This window comes from Chelon labrosus (assembly GCF_963514085.1).
Source record: "Chelon labrosus genome assembly, chromosome: 19".
In the NCBI taxonomy this organism is placed as follows: Eukaryota; Metazoa; Chordata; class Actinopteri; order Mugiliformes; family Mugilidae; genus Chelon; species Chelon labrosus.
Window position 1 is genome coordinate 12,783,283 of NC_140352.1, and position 19,431 is coordinate 12,802,713.

Genomic DNA, 19,431 nt, shown 5'->3' on the forward strand with positions numbered 1-19,431 from the left:
AATGCAAAAGAAGTTGAAAATACATTTCAGTAGTTAATGTTGTGGCTGCAGCTCTGCAGCAAATTTGAAAATCTTGCTTTAAACTGAGTTCCAGAGGTCTGTGAAGATTGCCAGCTGTCCAGGTTGTGGTATATCTAAAAACAAAGATAAAACAAAGACAGCTGGACCAAACAAGTCTAGTTGCCTTTGTTTTAAGTTGCCTATCGTTTGAGCAGAGGGCGTCTGGCAGCTACAAAGTCTGCAGCTTCCTTCTGATGTATTTCATGTGCAGTGTGTTGAAGTGTGGTTGTGAAGATATAGAAGTCGGTGTGGAGCTGGATGGCGGAGACAAGAGTAAAGATGGAATATTTAATAAAATTGTCAAATTTTGAGCAAATTATACTTAAAAAAAAAAAAAAAAAAAAGATTAAATTCTAGCGGTTTCTCGGCCAGAAAACCGATGGCTCAATTCTAAAGGGATATTAGTGGTTAGATGGCAGGATCGTTTGCCTGAAGCCAGAAAGTTTTGCAATATAAGAGATAAGGAAGAAAAAAAACTGCAGCATGAATAAATAATAGAATGATTGGCAGTAAATTATTCTGCGCCCGTATTAAATTTAAGTTGTCTGGGTTTTTGGATCAGTTGGATTGCTAACAGATATTTTCTTTGGCCCTCTTGGAGTTTCCAATTTCCCGCTGTAACGAGCTTGATTCGAATATTTCTGGTTTAGCAGTTTACACGCTGTTGTCTGAGACTGAAACTTGCCGGAGAAGAGACAGACACAGACACAATCAGCCATCTGTTCCAGCCATCTAGTTTTCCTTTTAGCAAACATAGCTGAGGACACTCTCAGCTGTCTTGTTTGAATAATCTCAATTGGAAGGCGCTCTTAAACAGTTAACAAGATTCATAAAAATGAGTCTACGCAGCTTGACTGGCATTTAAACTCCACATTATCAACATTTCTAATTCTTGTGAAGGCCGTGCATCCTTCCCATGCTGTTTTTATAGGACAATTACGCACTTTTGTGGTAAATTAGTTATTGATTGACAGCATGGGATGTACCCCTTTGCTTTACAATCCCTTAAAAAAGATAACAGGCAGTATCTGGTGTCTATTAGTGTATGGGATTTCTTCCACTCAAGAAAAAAGTCAGCTCTTGGAGTAATGATTTATGGAACAGCCTCCCAAAGGACCAATCTAATTTTTCCAATTAGAGCCCAAACCCCCGACCGAACCACATACCAGTGGAGAGCAGCCGGGTTGAAAGAGGAAGCTGCGGTCGGACTGTTTAGCTTTACAGGTCTACAAAGCAGACACTGCAGGAAAAAAACAATATAGATTTCCACAGGTAAACACATCTCAGAAGGAAAAGGAGCTTGGCCTTACGGCTCATTAACTCCTCACTCTTTTGTCTTTTTTTTAACCATTATCTGTCATCTTCTGAGCCGAGCTTTTCTCTGTCCCCCTTTCCCGTTTCCTCCATTAGGTTTTCAGCCATTCACTTCTCTCTTAATTTGTCTTTCTGAGGTGAACTGCGGGCGATGAGTGTTGAGGAAATAGCCGCAGGGCAGGAACATTAGCATCGTTTATCACTGCCGACACAAATTCTCCACCGGCGGAGGACAGGGGGAAGACGGCGTTTCTTCCGGCGGCTAAACAACCGGCTAGATTCCTCAGCTTCGACGTGACGCCTGTGACTTCAGAAACAAACACTTCACGCAATCACCACGAACTGAAGCCTCAAGCCATGCCCCTCCGTCTCGCAACCCAGACGCAGTTAATTACAAGGAGCCGATTACATTTACATTTATATTAAAGGCTTAATTGATTGGAACGACAGTCAGTGTAGTAATGAGTTGGGTAATGATACATTCTGATTCGTTTCCTCGTCTCATTTTTTTTTTTTGTCTGGATTCACCAAATCACTATGAGCAACATATCTGGGAGAGCCATTTATCTGCCCAGCCATCTGTTCAACTGTTCGTCTGTCCGAACCACAAATCCGACAAAATTAGGGGACGTTGACACGTTTCACTAGTGTATGTTAAATCGGGCAAGACACTCAATGGTTTGCTTTTTCTTTTTCACTGATAATTAAGGATTTCTACACTATGGGATTATATTGATCTTGCAAGTGCGTCAGATCTCACAGTGAGCGGCGAGGGTGGTTATAACCAGTGTTGGACTAAATGCTTACATGTGGCATGTCAGATTGTGCAATGAACGATGTATGAAACAAGTATTTTATAATCAATAATTGTTTTTTCAAGCAAAAACTCTCCAGCTTTTATGGTTTTCTTTGTGTTAGTGACGGTGAACTGAAAGTTTTTAGGTTTTGGAGAAAACACCAAGTTTCAGAAGTTTGTGCATTTTCACTGTTTTGTGATGCATAATCATTAATTTAAAGAGTTTTAAAGTAAATAATTTAAAAGGCTAACAGTCAATTCATCTTTATGATCTCAAAAACTTCAATTGTTTTGTATTCTAATCCAGCAGCAACCTCCAGGACTCTGCGATGAATCCAATGCCAAAATCTGCAGTTCCTCAAGTGAGTCAATACAAACAGACCATCATGTTAAAATGTCCAACTTTACAGCAGAAATAAACATGTTTACAGCCTTGGTCTGCATAGCTAATTTCTCCACTCATGGCAACTGATGGAAGTCACTAACTTCCCAACTTGGCCTCACCCACCGGTTTCTGGTTCACACAGTTTTTTTGAATTACTCTGGAGTCATGGCGAATCAGACACTGCCAAGATGGCGTCAACCATAGACAGCACCACTGAGCTTCAAAACCTTTAGTGTTCCTGTTCAAGTCAATTCGAGTCAAGCTTAAAAAAAGAAAAAAAAAACATCTAAACCAAAGAAGCGCCTCTTCTTTGGTTTAGTGGTGGCGTTAACATCACCTCGTGCAATGGCTGTTCATTCTCCAATGAGTCACATCAGCTCGAGGTATGTTACGTAGCTAAGGCTAGCACATGAAGACCCTCTTTATTTTTCATTAAGTTATTGTTGGTTTTATGTTTTAAACATCAGATATCTGCGCAAACAGCATGCAGTAATCAGCAGCTGCTATGCTCATATTTATCTCATATACACTGATCAGCCATAACATTATGACCACCGACAGGAGACGTGAATAGCATTGACCATCTTGTGACAATTCAATGTTCTGCTGGGAAACTTTTGGACCTGGCATTTGCGTGGATGTTATTTAGACATGCACCACCCACCTAGACCAGACCAGGAACCCCCACTCCATAGCAATGACACTCCTTGATGGTAGCAGGCTAGCAGCCATCCCCAGCAGGATGCAGCATGACACAGGCACACACACAAAAACGGTTTAGGAACAACTCAAAAAAACATGAAAAACAGCACACGGTGTTGACCTGGCCTCCAAATTCACTAGATCCCAAACTGATCAATTATCTGTGGGATGAGCCACAGAGGCCCCTCCCCTCAACCCATAGGACCCAAAGCCCCCCACTAACAACATTCTATTACCAGACACCACAGGACACCCTCAGAAGGATCATGTCCATTCTCTGATGAGTCACAACTGTTTCGGAGGCACAAGGGAGACCTACACAATATTAGGAAGGTGGTCATAATGTTATGCCTGACTGGTGTAAAGGGATATAAACAACAAGATTCCTCTGTTTACCATGTAAACGCCGTATCAGGAATAAAACCCTAAACTCAACCATAGTGAGGAACAACTTACTGTGCTGGCACTTATTTGTCAGCGTCTTTTGTTGTAATTTAGTGAAAATTAGCAAACTCCTGCGCGGTATCTCCAACATGTGACCACGCAGGCAGGACCGCAGAGCGTTTTGTCAAGTGCTCCCTGGTCCGACCCACTTCGGGGTTGTCATGAGGACGCAGTTTGAACAGCAGGTTCTCCCGGTGTATTCCCAGGGGAACAACTTATTGGTTATATAGCACTTCCCAGCAGCCTCGTACAGATAGAAGGGGGCAAATAAGAGCAAGAGCGAAGACTGGGGGCTCTGTGATTAAATGAATATAATGCAACAGGGAGACAGCCTGTTATGTTTGCGGCTCAAAAAGAAAATAGTCAGACTCCTGCCAGCTGCCTCTGAGATGCATGAATTTACCAACACAATTATAATACTGCCTCATCACATGCTGATCTTGGTGTTAATAGATTTGAGATACAATTCTTTTGTTTGCATTTTTAATAAAGAATAAATTAATAATAGCTGCACATGTGCACCAGTTATTTGAGTGTATAAACAGATTCTGTATGGTCAGGCTGCTGCTGTCGGCTTATGGTTGAGAAAATAACATGACAGCAGTGAATGGATCAACGGATGAATGAAATAATAAAAAAAAAAAAAGGCGAGAAAAAGCACAAGGAGAAGGCGAGCCGGAGGGATCTTAAAAAAGCCTCACTGGTAAAAAGGGAAGGGAGCGAGTGCACATACAGGAGACCGATTTGTGCACATGCCTGAACGACACCAGACATCAGCTGATCTGCCCTGCCGCTCGGTATCCATGACAACACTGTCTCCCGGGAAGTTGGCATGACAACAGCGGGAGGAGAGAAGCGGCGGCAGAGGAGAGGAGAGGAGAGGAGAGGAGAGGAGAGGAGAGAGGGGAAAGTCAGTGGGGAGCGGGGTGAGGCGTGGATGGGTGAGGGGGAGAGAGCGAGGAGCGGGAGGAGGGGGTGGGTGGGGGAGGGAATGAAAAGATGGAAAAGGTGAGAAAAGCGGCAGCATGAGTCACTGATCCAGAATTTATATTTCACCACTTCTTCCAGAGTGTTTGTTTAATTTCAGCGAGAGATAAATGATCTCACTTTTGCCGCTCTGGCATTAATTGGCTTATAAATCCGTTGGCAGGCAGTTGTTGGCTCCTCACTCCAGCACTAGCCATCTATCAGCTCAGCGGCTCAGCCCGCCCTGCAGGAGCAGCAGTAAATACAGCGCGCGGGGCAGCCAAGAGGACGCCGTGGCGTTGGCCTATCAGCGCTAATCAACAATGAGCTAACTGCTTTCCCCTCTGTTTGACCTTCTCTGATCAATAGCTGAACGTCACGCCACCGTGGCTCTTAGCATATATCTCTATCGGCGCCCCTTCACCCACCTCCACCTTTCTTTCGACACTCTCGGCACTTTTTCGCCTTGACCAATTCACTCACCCCTGCAGCTTGACGTATACCGTTGTGTTCACACATGATCCAATTCTCCACACAGACGTAAACATAAAGGTTATTAAGGCAGCTAACTGAATATTTTTAACATCGTATTCAATTTTTTTTTAAATAAAATCTGAGAAAATCCAGTGTTTATTTGGACTTTTGGATTTGAGATGCAGAGACGATCATCAATGAGATGAACCGAAAGATAAAAGTTCCCATTTGGAAACCTTTCACCTACAAAATCCATCTGAACAGCTTTTATGTTGATTATATTTTGTTTGGATACTGTATCTTTACTGTGGCTTTGTAACAACAGATTTGAAAGGTGCAATAAGATTAATTATTTTATTATGCAAATCGTCCTTATTGAGCCACAGCGGACGGACCGCAACACTAACTGGGAATTTGGTACTAAAGAGACTGTGACTTAAGAAGGTGCATGCAGTATTTTCTTCTGCTGAAGCCTCATATTATCTTGTTATCGTTACATGACGCTGTTCCTTTAACCAATCACATTTCAAGTTCGTATTCTTAGGCCTTCTCTGTGGCCTACCCTAGTGTCAGCGTTTGCATCCTCTGCCGCTCTGTTTAAGTTGGCAACCAAATCGTCCCTGTTAACGTTTTGATGGCGGCAGGAGGAGAGGCTATCGACTTGGTTGCAGATCTTCTTAGAAAGTAATTTTCACGGTGGACTTTGAAGGAAAAACTGGATATTGTGAGGAAAGGCCGCCTAATCCCGGAGCTAACTAGCCTTACCCAGCTGGGGAAAGGGTGTGTCCGCCATTTTCTGGTCTGCAAATAAGAGCGCTACCCTTGACTGTCAGGCTCCGAGGAGGAGAACTCTTCCATATAGTGTCTGGGGTAAGCCTTAGAGATGTGCTCGTCCATCATGAGGGAGTTTGAAATTTGAGCCACTGCTCCTTCAAAAGGGGGCCAGTGGAGATGGTTTGGGCATCTGGTGAGGAGGCCTCCTGGGTGCCTCCCGTTGGAGGTTTACTGGGCACAGACAGCTGGGAGGAGACACCGAGGTAGACACAGAATTCACTGGAGGGATTACATATCTAATCTGGCATGGGAATAACTCGGGATCCCTAATGAGGACCTGTAAAACGTTGCTAGGGACGAGGACGTCTGGTGTACCATGCTTAGCCACGACCTGATTTTGAATGGGAGACCTAATTACAGATTATTACCAAATGTATCCTCATAGAAAGCAACAAATTTATGATTGATTAGTAGGGTTGAGTTGTAAAAAAATCGATTTTCTGATTTAAACTGATCTTTATTTGAAACATTTATCCGTTTTCAATTCATAAAATCCTCGCATATACATATGCTGTATATTTCCTGCATCCTCTCGTCTTATCTCACAAAACTGGTTGCGCATGACTAGGATTTGAAAAGTTTGACGGCTAAGAGGTGAAGCTGAACAAAAGGAAAGCCGTGTGCAAGATGTGAAACTAGAGGGGAAATCTCGTGGGAATACCACAAATCTCTAAAACCAATGGCAACATTAGTTTTGTGAAAATCTCTTTCATAACCAAGCAAAATTGTTAAGAAACTTAAATCTCTCTAAATGAATCAAAATTGAATTGAACCAGATGAAATCCCTGTGAATTGGAACCAAATAAATTCAGGAAATGAGCAGCGATGTTGTTTAGAGAGAAAACAAACACACAGGAGTTTATTTACCAGTTAAAGTGGGTTAAAAACAGCTGAACATGTGTATGTGGAGCGCTGTGTGTACTGTACTAACTCGTGTGTTGCTCTCAATGTGTGAAAACTGCAAACCAGCGTCTCCCCTTGTCCTACAACACTGACGGCTCCCCATATGCTTTTTATATAAGGTGTGAGCCTCATCCTCGTGTGTCACTTTCTCTGTGACTGAACGATAACTAAAAATCCCCTCAACTCATCCTGCTGCTGTCTCTCTCTGCCGCCATCTGTTTCGGCGCCATCTCCCCCCGGTTCACTTCCAGATGCAGCGGCACAGGATTGCCCATCTTCCAGCTCTCTAATTCCCTCTTGTCATTTTGTCAGATTTAACAACGGGGAATCTTGTCACAGTTGTCACTGCACACCGGCCTCATATCTCACTCATTTCACCGGACGACAGGGGCGGATCTGCCTGGGAGATTAATGCATTACACCTCCATTTCCTGTCTCATTTCTGCCTCACCTCCAAGGTCACTGCTGAAAATAAACCCTTAGAGCAATATGTGTGTGAAATATAGAGAAAAGGAGATTTAGTCAATTTACCTTTAGCAGTACAAATTAGTTTGCGTATGTCTTTGAGATTAGATTTTTACTAAAGATGGAAATGCACTGGTTGGTCATCTCCTCTTCAAAGAGATGTTATATTTTGGGAAATAGCGTCTTTTTTTTTTTTTGCCATACATATTCAGATATCTTTCAGAGCTTTTATTTTTCTCTATAAAAGAGAGAACCAGCATTTCTTTTGAACGGGTTTCAATGAGAGGCAAGCATTTACTCCTAATTGCCCCTGCTTTCTAATTAAACCAAATACGTAGCTGTCTTCTTGTTAAACTCAACACTATATTCAATACACTTACACTCCACTAATCCCCTCATTAAATAACACGCTCAAGTAAAGCAAGATTTATGGCGTGGCCTGACGCGCACATCCGCAGAAATATAACTACAGGTTGCGGCGATATGAAAATGGTCCCTCCTTCTGTGGCCATTGTATGAAGTTCACAGAGTAAGCTCGAGACCGACACACCAGCACACAAGTGTTAATGCTCACGACAGCGTAGGCCACTTGCATATGCCAAGATATAGGCTCTACTATCATTTGTTATAGAAGCTTTTTTTTCCAGGAATTAATTCAAATTATTCTACCTTGCCAATTTTCTCAATATCAGTTGAGCAACTGTGAATAAAACTGTAAACGTTTATATTTTTTCTATATTAAGTCTGCAGCTAAGTCTCAGGTCAGTATCAAGTCAATACATTCCTGTGACCAGCGGATCTAAAGCTCAGCATTAAAGCATATTCTGTTTATCTGATTCGGCGGGTTTTATTGGCCAGTTATGGGCAGGAGTTGGGACTGGTGACAATCTCCTAATGTAAATTTCAGCAGAAAAGCAAATATGCATATTTCCCAGCATGTTCAATTATAAACTACCTTTAAGGAGATGCTTAAATGCTGTGGAAAAGTCCAGAAGAACAACTGAAAACTGAACTGAACTGAAACCAAAATCGACATCTGCAATCTTTACAAGGGATTTCAAGCAGACGGAAGAACAGATGAGAAATGAGAAAAATAATAATTAAAAAAAAAAGGAAACTTGAACGCCATGGACTTTGAATGTAGCACAATCAAGTAGCGTGAAGCACACAGGACACATTTGCCATGGAAACAGGCTCCTGTGCTATGTGTGTATGTAGACCTATCACAGAGAGTATGTGAATTAAAACCAGCCAATGGCTGAACTGAAGGAGACTTCTGCATATTGACATGTTTCCCAGGCAGGTGGGAAATGAAAGACAACAGTCGCCTCTACCAAAGCTGCAGGAAGCCGCTGGAATTGCTCCACTGTTGTTTGTTCACATGAAGCAGGATAAACAGAAAGAAACTAAAACCAACTGTGTGTTAAAATGATGGCCTAACAGCACCTGGAAAGTGATTTGTAACCGGTACAGTGCTGAAACACCTGTGTGCTGTGTTTAAACAAAAGAGAGAAGTTAAAGGAAGCCTGTCCTACGTTGTACAGGGGGATGCTCTTCATGGGTTTGTACTGCTTCAGGGGGTCCATCTTGTACAGGTGGCGGTCAGTGATGAGCACCGCCCGGTTCTCCGCCTTGTGGAAACGGTTGATCTGGGAAACACAAAGCCCCTCATTAGTCACCCCACAGGATACAGTAGGCGCACACACAAACATCCACACACCCTGCAGGGAGACTAGCTCGCCAGGAGCGGTTGGGTTTATTTAATTGTACACACAGATGCATGTTGTGACCGTTAAAGGTCTTCTACCTTGCGCACGTTGGAGGAGAACAGGACCCTCATGAATTTGTCTTTCCGCTGCAGCTCGCTGGAAACCAGTGTGAAGGAGGACGCCGTGTCAGGACTGTCTCGCTTCTGCCGGACACAGAAAACACAAGTAAACAGCAAAGCTCAATCAAATTAACTCATTGAAGTTATGAAATGGTCTCTTAATTAAAATATACTGGCATCTAATCCTGGTTTAATCAGCTAATCTGCAACAATCCTGTTCAGAATAATAAGAATATGTCAGGCTGTACAGTAAAGAAGCAATAGGGACATATGTACCTCTTCTGTCCATTGTGTCCACTTGTGCGGTACCAAGAATCATAAAAATGTCAACTACTCCAGTAGCAGTTATCTTGATAAATGTGTTTTCGATATAAATACTGATACCAGCGTTTTTTAATGAAGCACGAAAGCCAATATTCTCAAAAGTTAAATGTTGTCTGGACACAAGCAAGCCGTTCAAGAACTCACCAGAGAAATTAGTTATAAACATTTTAAATGAAATCAGGAACAGTCTGATGAAAGAGTAGATAAAGAAGATCGTGATGCGGAGCAGACACTGGATAGCAGCCAACACAACAGACATACTGAAGTCGGTATCATAAAGCATCAAAGTTCGACGTGATGCAAGTGGTTACACTGACACAGCTGCAGGACACACAGCCACACACTAAAAGATGCATAGCTAAAGCTGTGGTTATTTTATTCTGTGCAATAGGTCTATTTTCTCACCAGGTAGTTTCCTTCCCAGACTCTCTGTAGCCCCAAGTCGGACCTCTGGCCCTTCAGGGCCTCCAGGCTGGCTACCTTAGCCCTCACCTGCAAGGTCTCCTCTGGAGAGAGGCCTTTGATCAGCGTCCATGCCCACCACCTGGAGGTAAACACAGCCACACAAAGAACAAACTAAGAGTGGAGGAAAGTCAACTCTCTTTATTACAGAATGCAACACAAAGCCTACCGATACAACAGCAGTAGGTGGTGAAGCAGCGCTGCAGCAGACCCCATCCTGGAGGGTAGTGTGCTTACTGGCCTTTCACTCACACATCCTGACAGCAGACATAATTCTGTAGGAGGGCTATTTTCTAACTGTGCCCAGCGTCAAGCAGACAAAAAAAGCAAACAAACAGACGTGGGGATGAAAGGCGGTGATGAGCCTTTGATGGGGGAAGAAAAATCAATGCCCAGTGTGAGCCCAAGGCAGAAGGAAACATGTGTAAGCTGCTTCAAACGGACTCATCTGGATGTAAAATTACACTCGAGGCCATGTGTTGTTTCGTGCGGTTGGGGTCAGATTTACTTTTAGTTCAGCCAATTTAGGAAAGCGATTTTCTTCAAAAGAGAGCAATTTAAAAACATTTTTATCTGAAAAAGCTCTATCCTTTGTTCTGATTGAGCTGTTTGGGAACAGTTCATCAAAATTTTAAATGCAGTTTCACTTTAGGTTTGAATTGCTTCAAATTGACGTGAATCGGCCGACGTACACGAGTTACGTTCAAATGGAAAATGAAGCTTTTGTTTAGATAAATCAGTTATTCTGTCATAGTACCTGTTGTAGATGCTCTTGAGTGCCTCTTCAAACTTGCGCAGGACTTTGGGGGGCGTTGGCCACTTCACATGTCTGCCGTAATCCTTCATGGATTTTACGTTTTTGAAGCGGCGGATGACCTCGCGGATGTAGGACTTGACTTTGTAGCGGCGGTAGGCCTGCAGGATGATCATGGCGGCCCGCATTCGCCGGTATCGCATCCTGGCTAGGGTTCCCCTCCACACCTGGAGACATGGGACAACACAATGAGACACATAAACCTTTGTAGATAATACTTAATAATACCTGATTTCTGACAATATAATCTGTTCCAGTCAGATGTACATCACAATATGGAAGAAGAAGGTTAAAAGGTTGATTTAACCATTTGTTTAGGACTAAAAATAGAGACAGTTTAAAAAGGAATGGGCAAAATTCTTCTGGTGGTGGAAAGTTGGTCTAGTGTCTCTCCGTTGGGGTCGGATTATGCTCTGGCAAAAATATGAACAAATTAAATAGTTTGGGTGGGATTTATGCCTTGATGGACAGAAAAGTAGCAGCGATGTGGTCATCTATGTGCCGTGGAGTTGACTTTGTTTAGAACAAAATGTTTCCGATTGGTTGTGGAACCATCCAGCTGTGAGCAGATATATTTTCTTGATATTTCCCGTAATGAAACCAACCTCCTGTGAGACACACAACATTAGTTGTTCTGTAATAACATCCCTATTCAATCATTAAACTGACAAAGCTCCACTGGGCCTACAGGAAACTTTATGTATTTTAGATCAGAAATAAATAAGTCAACAAGAGCTGCAGACAAAGAGAACAACAACCAAGCCCAACGGGAATACATTTTCCCTCCATTTTTTTTTTATCGTTCAGAAAAATATGTTCCTTCTGAGCATATTTGCTCCACGTGGGGTAAACAACAACTGACGAGTTTCCAAGAGGGACAGAGACATGGAAGTAGCAGAACAACCAGTCGTTCAGACGAGCGTTTGAAAAAATGAACGAAGCTGGAATCGACGTGGACAGCAACGTTGGAGACGTGGAGACATCTTGGTCATCGTGGTCAATAAAAACGGGGGACAACTTCCTCTGTTATACATGATTCCCTGCAGATATATGCTCCACAGTGAGCAAAACCACTTGAAGTTGTAGCCATTAATAAAAGTATGGCTCCACAGACACAAATTTGTAAGTCCTGTAAATAGAAAATAATATTTTTGTATAACTAACCATCAGTAAATCACCGTTCTGTTCTCTCATTTGGAGATAGATCGATAGATCAACTGACATTTATTGAAATGAAAATCTCCACTTCAAACTGACCTTTACGTGCAGAATCAGAAGCTGTCCTGTTTTATACTGGACAAACTTAAGTAATGCAGAAAAGAGGAGGGGACCTTCTGAACTGCTGCATCAACATATGATTTATTTAGTAGAGTATCCACCACTCACTGGGCTATTTTAGGCTTTATGCAGCAGTGATAAAAAAAATGGCAGCTCAGCAATTAAATATAAGTCATGAGGAGGACTAAGCTGTGGCTATAAATACGCAGGACTATGCTGTAGTAGCTAATAAATAAATATATATTTCAAGGTGCTTTTATTTAAATTTACAATTTAACAAAGAAACTGTATGCAGCATAAATTTAGACTAAAGGGGGGCTAAAATAAGAAGCCTGCCTGTAACCAAACATAGGTCGAGTGGATATCAGACCCTCTAAAACATGAATTATAGATGTAAGTGGGACCCCAGGGACCCATAAGTCCTCATCCAGCCTCACTAAAATCACCACCATATGCTTTCCTTCTACTGTATTCTCTCTTACGCACACACACACCAGTTATTCTCACATTTATGTGACTACACAGTGTCTAAATAATCCTTAATAATCAGTAATCCAGCGCCACAGACCTTCACAAACTCGAGGCAGACTGCAGTGGAGGCTCGCTTCTGGACGCACAGAGAAATGCACGGTAATCATGGAGATCATGAATATTTAATCTTTCAAAACGTGGGGGAGGCCGATGGCAAAGAAAGGGATTTTGTGCATTTGCATATTAAAACTGTGGAGGAGGCGGTTTTCAGCTGATGAGAGTGTAATAACTGGCAGAGATGAGACAAGTCATGCACTCCTGGATTAATGAGAGACACCAGCCGCAAATATATGTGTTTATGTTCGCACATACACGGTCACGTGTGAACTTAAGGAATGTAGTTTGGAGCCACAGCTGAGAGATGCATTTCAGAGCATTAGTTGTTAACCGGAAGAAGCTGAATCACAGTGAGATCAATGAAAGACGGCCAGTCAGCCATCTGATCACCTCACCTGCCTGGTAACGCTGACTATATTTATATGGACAATGTTTTTTTTTTTATGTTTTTACATGCTCCAAAGCATCACCCACAATAGTTTTTTTTTTTTGACAAAGTGGAGCATTGAATCTGACAGAAATTTAAAAGATGATGAAGAAGAAGATGGTTTTATTCCCCAAGTTTATTGTAGGCTACATTTAATAGAAGAAAATTACCAAGATGGAGCCATATTTACCCTACGTGGGGCAAATATGCTCACAAAGAATTTACTCCAACCAGAGATAAACAGATAAAGTGTTAACATGGTTATTAGGGGTTAATATTTCCCCTTAATCTGTTTCCATCTTATCAGTCTGTTCTGACTGAGGTGGTGAGACATGATTATTCTGATTATTAGGTGAATCCTAGTGTCTGCGTATATATATATATGCAGAAACTGTCTCTCGTTTGTTTTGGATCTTTAAGCCCTGAGGTTTATGTAACCACACACAGATCAGTCATATAAGGCTAACACTGACATAGTTGAGACATCTGTCCACTCTGAATGTCAAGCGATATAACCTCAAATCCTGGACAGAAATCTGTCCCCAATATCTAAATATGCTACTTTTTTTCTTGTCATCTCTGTATCACAAAGCTTGTTTCACTGTGTCCAGGTTCTGTCACATCTATCTGCTGTTGACGTTCAGTCAAAAAATCATCTTTTTAAAAAACGTAATCATTGAAAAAACTAATTTGATGGCTGTAAACAAATACTTATATGGACTTAAAGCTGAAAACAAGCCTGTTATTCTTGCATAAGCTCCTGAATACTTGACCTAATATGTTTTATCACTGAAATAAAAAAAAAAATCAGCCTACATCCATTCAGATACAAAAATAGTCCCACTTAGGTTCATCTCAAATGGTGCTTCTCTGTCTAAATGGCAGATGACGACCTTATCCTCCGTTTTCTCCATGCTGCATTGTCTCTAATACATCATGCATGAGTGCATGAGAGTGAGAGGAGAAGAGCGGCTACATATCCACCACTAATCGACTCCTGAGATGACTCTCACGTGTGCTCAGGGCGACGGCCGTGGGAGGAGTGAATGGGTTTCACTGGCTTCGATGACTCTGTGATCAAGGCTTTTTACGTCAGCTCTCGTTTAAATCCTGACTGTATCCAGAGTGTTACAGGAAATTGGGCAGTTTTAGGAGAAGGCAGCAGATCAAACATTACTGTCAAAATGTCCCAGGTGTAAATAGTAGACTCTAAATGCGTTTAAGCCAGAATTTAAAAGTTGATCTTATCTAATCGTTTTTATAATTTGTTCACATATACAGTAACACTGAGTGGGAAGTTTTTATACTGGAGCTCTAACTGATTATTGCACAGTAGGTCAGGTTTTTGTTAAAACTGAATTTTATTTAAATACCTATAAATAATATTTGTATGATATGACTTAGAAAAAGTACATAACCTACACTGTAAAATTTCAAACCAACACCAAAACCAAAGCCACATCTATATCAGACAGGAGGGACCACAGACCGTATAAAGATGGACGGAACTGCTCCATGTAGAGCTCCCCCTGGTGACGGGCTGCGGTATAGGTCATAAGCCCCACCTCCTCCATGTTAGTGGGCGGGACTTGTGTCAAACTAAAACACTAACACTTTTTTTCAAGGATGGTTTCTGTCATTTTAGGCAGTTAATATAAAATCCTGATGCGTTCACAAATTTCATTAGTTATTTGATGCTATAGAAACAGGATGTGACATAATGCCGACTCCCAGTTGCCATGCCAACTGCTCCATAAAGCGGTCCCGTGGGACCATGACAGTTGCAAAACAAAAAAAACCAAAAGTAAGTACAGTGTATAATCCAACATCTCCTTGTAACTCGTGGAGGTAGGGCAGAGCGTAGTATTAACTGAACGATAACACGAGTTAGTCTGGCCCGAAGTGTGTCCGAGTCATCGTTATTGCGGCCCAGACTCTGGTTCCAAACTCGCAAGATGGCGCTGTCTGTATCCCCGGGAAAATACCGTCAGTTTGGCCAATACAAGGAAGTGGGGAGACGCTATCCATATTTATACAGTCTATGGGTGGCACATACATGTGGATGCCGTAATTACACTGTCTAATGTTGCTGGCATTGTGGACTGTGTAATTAAGAGCTAAAGTCATCATGTCTGCAGTCTTTTATCCACGTGGACAGAAGGGTTGCCGAAGGAATTTGATTACACTGACTTCCTTCAAAACATGAAAACAACGGGAAGGCAGCAACCTTATTTAATCACTGTTCAAAAAGGAAACTTAAGCCAACCTGGCCTGTCACAGTCCTTACCTAATTTTTAAACAATGCTAATAAAAATTAGTACAAGAAGGGTTGGAATCTGTAGATCTTTGTGTCATGATTTATGATGCGAGACGAATTATTAGCAGACTGAATATATTTCCATTAGCACCAAATGATTTGCCTAACATTAAGCCAGTCTCTTTCCTATTCTAGGCCAATTACTCAGTCCTGTGAATACTTAACACAGGACAAGATCTTATAGTGAGAATTCTATTCATTTGAATTATGAGCACCTGCAGAGTTGACAGGTTTTTGGTATCTAGAAAGAGAATAAACCATCCTCTGGTGGGGTGAGCCTGGCAGGAAACAGGAAACTGCATTTTAATCTTATTTTGGAGTAAAATCAGCAAACACTCGATTTCATACACGCAGTTCTTGACCATTGAAATTGCAGTTTTGGAAGCTTTCACATTAATCTAGATGGGAAGCTAGCAGCTACATTGTGCCATAAGTGCTTTGCTAATGTAGCTGAACATGATCCACAATTTAAATAATGCATCTTTTCTCTTTGAAGCATGGTAAACTTTTAAAGCGTTGTTTAATGACGCAGATTTAACATATACTGGATAAAAGATTTGTTAGTAGACTCCTGAAACAGCAACATATATATCTATTTTATAAGATAAAGTTTCTTCTTGAATATAAAACCTGGGCTGGTTATCTTCCAATAAGCTCCATTTTTCTTGTTGAATTTCTACTGTAGAAAACAAATCACGTTACATTTCACATTTAATTTTCTCTAAATAATTTTTCCTATATTCGTATTTTAAGGACGTTTTATAGAAAGGATATTTTTTTTCTATATAGAACAGGTTTTGTTCGTCATTAGCAATGAGATGTGATCTTCCTGCCGCTTTATTTTCCGTCCTCTTTGTGTCATAATGGGACTTCAAACACCCCCGACACACACAGACAGCTCCGTCCCATATGTGTTCGTATCATACACTAAGCAACGAAGCACAAATGAAGAGATTCAGTAAAAGCTCGGTAAAGATGTTGCCTGCCTAATATCCACATGGTGCACGGGCCGATGCCAGATCAACAACTGTGTTTATCTAAGCTACAAGTCGCTAATTATGAGGTTGGAGGTGAGAGGCAAAGCGGGAGGGGGGGAAAAAAAGACCACAAGGAGACAATGAATCAGATAACAACAGACATTAACTGTCTGCACTGTCTTTGGAGCCTCATTAAGGCGTGTGACAGGTGGAGAGATTGTAGAATTATGATGGAGGCGTCTACCCAGCCGCACAGGGACAAACACAATAAAAACATTCCCTGCTTCTCAAACACACTGCCGGTGACGACGACGCCGGGCTGATGAGGATGACACTCGGGGGATTGTGGATAAATCAGGGCAGTAACAAGGCCCCTGACGGTCTGCCCCCTTACTCTCCTGGCCAATAAAGCCATCTGATCATCCTTTAAGAGACTCTGCCATCATGGAGGCCGCCCTCACCACGCATCAGGGCCCTGGATTTACGAGCTCATCAAAGCCAGATTGGGGGATCTTTGGTTGCAACAAAGCAGGACAGAGTGGCGGGGTTTTATTTGCTGGGGGATGACTGGTTTGAAATGGATCTTGGGTAAAAGCATTCACAAATCACATGTGCCAAGACAACTGGTTAGAGCTAGAAGTTGAAATGTAGAGTAGACAGGTCCCATTACTGGCTACAGAATGGCTTTAAACGTTCTCTCACACTGATAAAGGGACATAACCAAACTGAAGTGCAGTGCTGGCAATTTAAAAGGTCCGATTCAAGACATTAAAAACACTGTTCATCTTGTTGTCACCTAGAGAGAAACTAAAAGCGTCAACAAATTCCGACATGGAAAGACATATAGGGCCGGTCTGCGCCATTGACACACTTGACTGGAAACCACCGCTGAACGCCTGAGTTTCCACGTCCTCCGGGGAAATTGAGCTGGTTTTCCAGTGACATGCTCGATACACGCGGGACGGTGAAATCAAGAGAGTGTGACACAATTTAGTGAAGCTGCAACTTGCACCGACCACGCGGCTGTCAGAGGGAGACATCGGGCCGAGGCTTCAGCCAGCAGTCATTATCATAAATCAATAAAGTGCCCGAGTGAGCGGCGCACTCGCCAGAAACATCAACACCACCATACTTCCTCATTCTTTCCATCCTGACTCCCAGAATCAAGTCATTTTAAATTTTTACCCCTGAGCTAATGTACTCTAATGATGTGAAACAAATGTGTTCAAACCGTTTTTGACCTTTGCCTTTTAATTGAAGGGGACAGTATTGAAGAGTAAATTGAACGGCTCGGGACGGCTCATCCATCACTTAGATGGGACTGGACAAAATGGATTGGAGGAATACTGCCGGTGGTCAGCAGTATGGGCTTAAAATAACACACAATAAAATCAACCCATTGATCCATTGGCTAAAACAAAGGTAAACGTCTTTACAGCCTCAGTACGAGTCTTGGACATAGTTTGTAGGATGTGGTTTGTAGGATGTGCAGGATACAAACTAAACAGGGATCAACTTGAGGACTAAAACAACACAAACCATTTTATTGTTAATTATTCATTGTCAATCAATAGCTTTTGGATTTCTTCTTTATCTATAATAATCTAAAATCCACACGAATAATACCAAAGAATGTCTGCTGGTGAAGCACAACATTTCAACAAATGAAAGAAAATAATCAACAGCCGCAGACCTTGAATTGTAATTCCTTGAATTGTGTTCGCCATTATTTTGTGTGAGGTTTTCTATAATTGTTCAGTGTGTTGTTCAGTATTTCTGCTTGTGCATTTTGTTTTGCATTTGTCAAATAGTAGACACCATCTGCGGAAAGAAGGGGGGGATGGGAATGGACATGGTCTCTCTGGCCAGACTGGATCTTAAACCCTTGGGCCACCGTCTGTTACACTGTCACTGTTTGTTGCAACCACTGACTGTATGTACTAGGTCGCAACTTTGATTTTGGATAATATTTCATCTTATTAAAAGGCTTTTTTTTTTAGTGAGGACCATGGACTGTATAAGAAATGGATGATGCCTGAATGAGTTTCCTGAAGCCCCTGACAGTCGCCATCTTGACAGTGTCTGGTGCAGTTAATCAAAAAAAGTGCAAAGTGCAAAGATGCAAAAACATGTGGGGTTGAGGTAGATAGGTGAGCTAGCTAATGATCGTTACCGCCTGTCACCCTTAATTATGCATCATTTTAAGTCTTGATATATTATCTTATATTGTCTATGGGGATTGACTCACTCTTGGGGAACTGCAGTTTTTGCCACTTCAGCATTGGCTTCATTTTTCGGCCCCGGAGGTTTCCTTTTGGTGAGGACATGCAGAGAAGAATTTAAATCTGGTTGCGAGTGAAATGTCAGTTACCATGGAGAAAGGCCGATGGTAAACAGTATTATTCTAACTAAAGAACAAAGCAGTAGGATATTAACAAGAAGTCAATGAGTCAATATGACTCATTGACTTCCTTTCATTGTGATTTCTGTGTTGATGCTAACAGAGATCACAGCCTTCTTTTCTTTAAAATCCACCCGCGTGAAAGTTACAAAAGAGTTAAACCGCCCTCCTTTGATCCGCTGCAGTGTTCTTGCTCATTCAGGTTTTGACGAGGTGAAAACTTCAGAGGAAAACTGAAACACTCTGCAGGTTCAGAGGGGATCAGAGGATTAGAGATCATGTTTCCGCTGAGGTCTAACAGGAGACACCTCAGTTCTGGACAGTTAAACAAAGAAGAGGCAGTGCTAGCTTCGCACAAAGCAGCCACCGCAGAATACTCCCTTTCCTTGTCAGGAAGAAGCAAGATTTAAATTTTTACAGCACTACTCATCACCTTAAGACACGAGTCACACGCCAGGAAACAAAACAAAATAATAAAATAAACCCCTTTAGCCTTTATAGATGTTTTCATTTAGCTCCTGCCCAGACGAGCCCCCTGTGGCCTTGCTGTGAAAGCTGACTACCCAAGAAACAACGTTCGCCACGTCTGATAAACCTACTGCCACTATGTAAAGCTTTGGAAAGCAATTAATATTGCAGCTGAGAATACACGGGGGGAGTCTCTCTTCTCAT

General features: G+C 42.0%; 1 protein-coding gene across 1 annotated transcript in view; it reads right to left on the reverse strand.

Annotated features, from left to right (window-relative positions):
- myo1d (myosin 1D) overlaps positions 1–19,431 on the reverse strand; it is a 103,339-nt gene that overhangs the window by 31,706 nt on the left and 52,202 nt on the right. Inside the window, exons 17-20 of the mRNA XM_084567076.1 lie at positions 10,715–10,938; positions 9,901–10,039; positions 9,151–9,255; positions 8,879–8,992 (exon numbers count right to left, since the gene is read on the reverse strand). Coding sequence (XP_084423202.1) covers positions 8,879–8,992; positions 9,151–9,255; positions 9,901–10,039; positions 10,715–10,938 — 582 coding nt within the window. The remainder of the gene's footprint in view (positions 1–8,878; positions 8,993–9,150; positions 9,256–9,900; positions 10,040–10,714; positions 10,939–19,431) is intronic.